Source organism: Mobula hypostoma, chromosome 19, assembly GCF_963921235.1.
Source record: "Mobula hypostoma chromosome 19, sMobHyp1.1, whole genome shotgun sequence".
Lineage (NCBI taxonomy): Eukaryota > Metazoa > Chordata > Chondrichthyes > Myliobatiformes > Myliobatidae > Mobula > Mobula hypostoma.
Window position 1 is genome coordinate 56,710,876 of NC_086115.1, and position 6,559 is coordinate 56,717,434.

The 6,559-nt window shown below is 41.1% G+C and overlaps 1 protein-coding gene across 2 annotated transcripts in view; it reads left to right on the forward strand.

Moving 5' to 3' along the window:
* acsl5 (acyl-CoA synthetase long chain family member 5) overlaps positions 1-4,283 on the forward strand; it is a 117,779-nt gene extending 113,496 nt beyond the window's left edge. For both annotated transcript variants that reach the window (XM_063071939.1, XM_063071938.1), the window contains one exon: positions 3,362-4,283. In XM_063071939.1, the coding sequence (XP_062928009.1) occupies positions 3,362-3,502 (141 nt within the window). In that variant the 3' untranslated portion in view covers positions 3,503-4,283. The remainder of the gene's footprint in view (positions 1-3,361) is intronic.
* Positions 4,284-6,559: the final 2,276 nt, after the last annotated feature.

Consider the following 6,559-nt stretch of genomic DNA (forward strand, 5'->3'; position numbering starts at 1 on the left):
CTATGTTTCAAGGAATGAAGTCCTAACCTATTCAATCTCCCTTTTATAACTCAGGTCCTCCAGTCCCAGCAATTTCCTTGTAAATTTTCTCTGTACTCTTTCAACTTTATTTACATCTTTCCTGTAGGTAGGTGACCAAAACTGCACACAATACTCCAAATTAGGCCTCACCAACATCTTCCATAACTTTAATGTAACATTCCATCTCCTGTACTCAATACTTTGATTTCTGAAAGTCAATGTACCCAAAGATTTCTTTATGGCCCTCTCTACCTATAACATCACTTTCAATAAATTATGGACCTGTATTTCCAGATCCTTTTGCTCCACCACACTCCTGACTTTTTTCACACATTTCTTTACTGCTACAGTCAGATTTGTAATAAAGAGCTGTTTCCAATGCAATTTCCAGAACTGTACGTAACACTCCATATGTGGTCTAATCAGCAATAGTCTTTATTGCTGTTACGAAAGCATCCCCTCTCCCTGTTTTTTTTCTACCTTGAGTAATATCTGTTAATGAATGTACTCTTTTTGGGCTTCCAGTCAGGTCAACTATAACTGACGTTTCGATGACAAACTTGACCATCTTCATTAGGGATGATGCCTGGAGATGTCAGGTCCAGAGGTATTTTTACCCCTGTAGACCATCCCTCCTGATTGGTTAGTCCTCATCCAATCAGGTTTCCACTCTCCCACCTTGCTTACAATCGAATTCCAGTTCTTACTTAGAGCAAGACCTTTGTTAAAATTCTTTCCCTCTAGTTTATTTCAATGGCTTCCTTCACCAGGTGGTCCCAAAGCCACTGGCACAGAACAGCAATTTTTATATTGTATTTTCCTAATGCAATTTATTGATGCACAGTCTTTTTGCATTTTTTTCCTCGATTAACATCATATTTTCACTATATGAATAGTTGGTAATTTCATAATATTGCAGAAAAATGTGTCAATGAAAAGTTCGTAAATTAAAAAGCCATTTCCCATTCACTTAAATGTGAAATTTCTGGTTGCATTCCAGAGCTTGAGAAATCTAGCCTATACATTTAAAAATATACCAAAACAAATATGAAATAAAACTATTAGCAATTAAATCTTAAGATGATGAAAATATACATAATGTAGACTTTTGGGGTGCTTGATCAATGAAATGTGTATGATCTTGAGGGTTTTTGATAAGGTAGATAGAAAATTTATGGGAGAACCTAGGATTAAGCATCACAATCAATGTCTCACACATTTCAAGCTGCTTTGAGAAAAGAGAGTTTCAAATCTTTTTTTCAAACAGAGTTATGATAAATTTTGGAGGTTAAACATTATAGCTCTACTAATGTCTCCACAATCTCTTGAGCTGCCTTTTTCAGAACACTAGGGTGTAGTCCATCTGGTCCAGTGACTTCACAACTTTCAGGGTTTCAGCTTCCCAAACACCTTCTTAGTAATAGCAATGGCACTCACTTTGGCACATAAAGAACAAATGAGTGATTGACACTTGCAAAACAATATTTTTAATGGTGTTTTATCTATTTCCAGAAACATTCCAATCAGCCATGGCTGGCTTTGAGCTGACTGTATGGGTATTTTCTGAGAAACATTGCTTTCTTTTTAAATTTTGCATAACGATCCCCCTTTATCCTGAAACCTCATTAAACTTGGATGCCTGCCATTCATTCTGACCTTCTAGCCACATGTGTAATTAATTTTCTTTTCTCCCTATCTCTACGTTTTGTAACACATAATGAACTTAGAGGTAACATTCTGCTTTTGGTATTGGTACGAGATGCCAGTCTTCCAAATATTGTATCACTTGTCTTGTAGATCCAGTGCTATCTGTATAGGCTCTGAACATTCTCCCTGTAACTGTATGGGTTTCCTGTGCATGCTCTGGATTCCTTCCACACCCCATAGACTACAAGATATAGGAGCAGAATTAGGCCATTTGGCCTATTGAGTCTGCTCCACCACTTCATCTTGACTAATCCACTTCCTTCTCAGCTCCAATCTCTTGTCTTCTCCCCATACCCTTTCATGCCCTGTCAGATCAAGGACCTATCAACATCTGCCTGAAATATATACAAAGACTTGGCCTCCCTGGCTACCAATGGCAACACATTCCACAGATTCACCCCCTTCTAGCTAAAGAAATTCCTCCTTATCTCTATTCTAAATGGATGGAGTATTCCAAAGGACTGTTGGTTGATTGGCCATTGAGTGGCAGTCTTTGTCAAAAATGGTTTGTGTAAATACTGGGTTTAGTTTCATGACCCAAATATGAAGTGGAATCCATTATGTCAAGTATGTGGTCTCAAGGCATCTGTGTCTACAAGGTGCAGCTGTCAAATAATCAGTATTGATCTTGACTCAGCTGCATTTGAGATTCAGTTGCTGCTTATTGCTTATCAATAATGTTGGCCTGGAAGCTCCCACAATGTCAACGTGGGGTACCATAGAAAATGGTCTGGACAGAGCAGCTGAAGTAAGTTTGGTCTGATGGGGAGAACATAGGGAGTTGTATTAAGACAATGGACTGATCAAAGGCTGCCGCCTTTGGTGTATTGAGGCAGTTAACAGTTAAAGTTTTAATGCACATCAAAACCTAACTGTTAACTGCCTCAATACAGTATACGAGGGGTGATAGGTTCGTGGCCTAAGGTAGAAGGAGTCAATTTTAGAAAACCTAGCACATTTATTTTTCAACATGGTCCCCTCCTACATGTACACACTTAGTCCAGCGGTCGTGGAGCATACGGATCCCTTCTTTGTAGAAGTGGTCCACAGCAGGGGTGATTGATAAGTTCGTGACCCATGGTAGAAGGAAATGAATTATTAACTTCAAACTTTCTGCATTATCACTCAAAGAGTTGAACTCCACGTGCATGTAATGAGAGCGTCTTGGACCTCCAGGTGGTCCACAGCAGGGGTGATTGATAAATTCGGGGCCTAAGGTACAAGGTGAGTTATACAGCTCTCGTTACATGCATGTGCAGTTCAACTCAGTGCAAATGCAGAAAGTTTGAAGAACCCATCTCCTTCTACCTTAGGACATGAATTTATCAACCACCCCTGCTGTGGACCACTTCTACAAAGAAGGGATCCGTATGCTCCACAACTGCTGGACTAAGTGTGTACATGTAGGAGTGGACTATGTTGAAAAATAAATGTGCTAGGTTTTCTAAAATTGACTCCTTCTACCTTAGGCCACAAATTTATCAATCACCCCTTGTATTTTAGTAATAAGAGATAAAATTGTATATCCAAATAGTGTAATTTTGACTCGTAACCATTGATTCAACTTGGTTGCTTATTGACATTGTAAGAGTGCACAGATTTTTGGTCTAAATGCTTTCATGGTCTTTTCCAGGTAAAGGACTTGTACCTGCACACAGAGATGTTCACTATTGAAAATGGATTCTTGACCCCAACACTGAAGGCTAAAAGATCAGAACTAAGCAAATTTTTCAAAAAGCAGATTGACCATCTCTATGGAAACACACAGGCATAGGTTTCCTCCAGTACATTGACAATGATAGTTTCATATCTTGGACATGTTGAGAAGAACATTGTTAATGTAGACAGTGCTGAAATTCTTTTTCCACAAAAAATGACTTTTTCTCCCAGATAACATGTTTGTGTTTGTCATATTTCAAAATGAGTCCTGTTAAAATGGTATTTTATAACAGCTAGAAGTGGCAAAATAAATGTTTGCTGGTCAAGAAGCCATGTTTGCCGTTATTCGACCCATTGAATAAAATGGAGCATTTTATTCAACATATGAACAGATTTTGGTTTTAAAAAATGCTTTGTTTATGATATTAAATCCAAAAAAAGACTACCTATATTTCAGATAATCCTTTCACACACAGGAATTGATGATACTAAACTCCACTTCAATGCACACTTGCCTGGACTTCTGCTCCTGGTGGAGAATTAAATGATTTAATCCTACATACATGAAAAGTACAATCAGGCAAAATAGTCAGAGGTGGCTAAATCTTAGGAGAAATACCGCTGAGGCCCACCTAAAAATGCCCCGACAGTCTTTTGCTGGAGAGTGAGAGCCCATTGGACCCTGAGACAAGGGGCTTGAAGAAGCATTGCGGAAGATGGCAACACCAGAACAGGTCGTTGTTCTCGTTACTTACTGCAGCAACCTCTCACTCCCTCAATGGAAAGAGAGAGCCTGTCTGAGATACCAAAGTGCTGTGTTATGGACTGTAGTTTTTCGGTGGACTCTAGATTAAGATCGCTTTGGGGGCTTTTGCCATTACTTGCATGGTGGGGGGTGTGGGGGCATGGTTTCTGTTGATGCAAGCAGGAGAGGGGGAGGGTCGATGCTTGTGCGATGGGAGGATGAGGAGGGCTTCAGTGTTCTGGTGTTCTTATAATTCCTTCTATGGGGTTTCTTTCTTTGTGGATGTCTGTGAAGAGCAAGAATTTCAGGGTGTATACTGTATACATTCTCTGATATTAAATGGAACTATTTGAGTGCCTGCTGTTTTTTAAAAAATGTCAAAAGCATTTAAACCATTTTGAAATATGTATAATTTAAGCATGCTACTTAATCCTTTAAAGTAATTAAAAGTATTAATATAATTCAAATATGCTTATCTATAAGGTGCATATGCTTACATGCTGGCATTAAACTGAGGGACCACAGGCAATGCATCTGATTGTCCAAAAAGCATAATGATATATTGCTACTGAACTTAGTATTGAGTGGGAATTTTTTTGATGCTAGTGGAGCCTTGAGTGGCAGAGAGAGAGCTATAAATCAGTTTCATTTTGGTATCTCATTCTCATAGAATGGATGAACTAGGCAAAGTGACGGATAGTCCGGTGCTCCCGATGCAGCCGCCTCTACATTAGTGATAAGCGTCGTAAATTGGGGGACTAGTTCGTCAGCACCTTCACATCAACCACCACAAGTCAGTCTTCCCAGTGGCCAAACATTTTAATTCGGATTCCCACTCCCACATGCTGGGCTATGGCCTTCCCTTATGCCAAGATGAGGCCACCCTCAGGGTGGAGGAGCAACGCTTTGTATTCCTCTGGGTATCCTCCAATCTGATGGCTTAAATATTGATTTCTCCTTCTGGTAAACAAATTCACCCCTCCCCCATTCCCCTATTCACCACTCTGACTTTTGCCTCTTCTCACCTGCCTATTACTCCCCGCTGGGTCATCCCCTCCTTCCCTTCCTCCTATGGTTCACTGTCCTCTCCTATCAGATTCCCTCTCCAGCCCTTGACCTTTCCCACCCACACGTTAACCTCTTCCTGCTCCACCCACCTTTTCATTCCCATGTCTTCCCACTTTCTTTCCAGTCCTGAAGATGGGTCTTAGCCCAAAGTGTTGACTGACTGTTCATTTCCATAGATGCTGCCTGTCCTGCTGCATTTTGTGCGTGCTGTGATGGATGGCGTTTTTTGCAGGACTATGGTGCTATAAGACAGTAACTGTACTGTGCTACTGCACTACCCTATCATCATGAGGTTGAACACTGCTGAAGAGAAGAAAACTCAAGGTGATAGGTGGAACAGGGAGGGCACGGCGAGTGGATCATAGGAGAAAGGGGGGGGAAGGGGCTGTATGGGGAGGTGATAGGCAGAGAGGAAGATAAGAGGCCAGAGTGGGGAATAGAAGAGGGGAGGGGGAGGGTTTTTTTTAAACCAGGAGGAGAAATCAATGTTCATGCCATCAGGCTTGAGGCTACCTAGAAAGAATGAGGTGTTGCTTCCACTCCACCCTGAGTGTGGCCTCATTGTGGCAGAAGAGACAGCCATGGACCATCATGTCAGAATGGGAAGGGGAATGGCATGGTGAGGAGAATAAAGAGATGAGTATTTTATTATTGAGAGATACAGCACAGAATAGGCTCTCTGTCCATTCAAGCCACACCACCCAGCAACCCCCAGTTTAACCCTAATCTAATCATGGGACAATTTTCAATGACTAAAGGGAGATATCAGCTTAATAGCAGTGTCCCAAAGAATTATTGTCCTCCTTTCAATTGTAATATCAGTTATCAGTTATTTGCTGATGGTTCCACTGTGATCTTTTCTTCTGTATTGCCTTGGATAATGAAAAGTGTAGGCTTAACAGAAAAGTAACAAGTATCCTGAGGCTGGTGAGGATCTGCTTTAAGAGGGTGACAGATTCAGAGTCATAAGTATTAGTGTTTTATAGTATTAATTTACTGCTATAAACAGGAAACATAGAAACATAGAAAATAGGGGCAGGAGTAGGCCATTCAGCCCTTCGAGCCTGCACCGCCATTTATTATGATCATGGCTGATCATCCAACTCAGAACCCCGCCCCAGCCTTCCCTCCATACCCCCTGACCCCCGTAGCCACAAGGGCCATATCTAACTCCCTCTTAAGTATAGCCAATGAACTGGCCTCAACTGTTTCCTGTGGCAGAGAATTCCACAGATTCACCGCTCTCTGTGTGAAGAAGTTTTTCCTAATCTCGGTCCTAAAAGGCTTCCCCTCTATCCTCAAACTGTGACCCCTCGTTCTGGACTTCCCCAACATTGGGAACAATCTTCCTGCATCTAG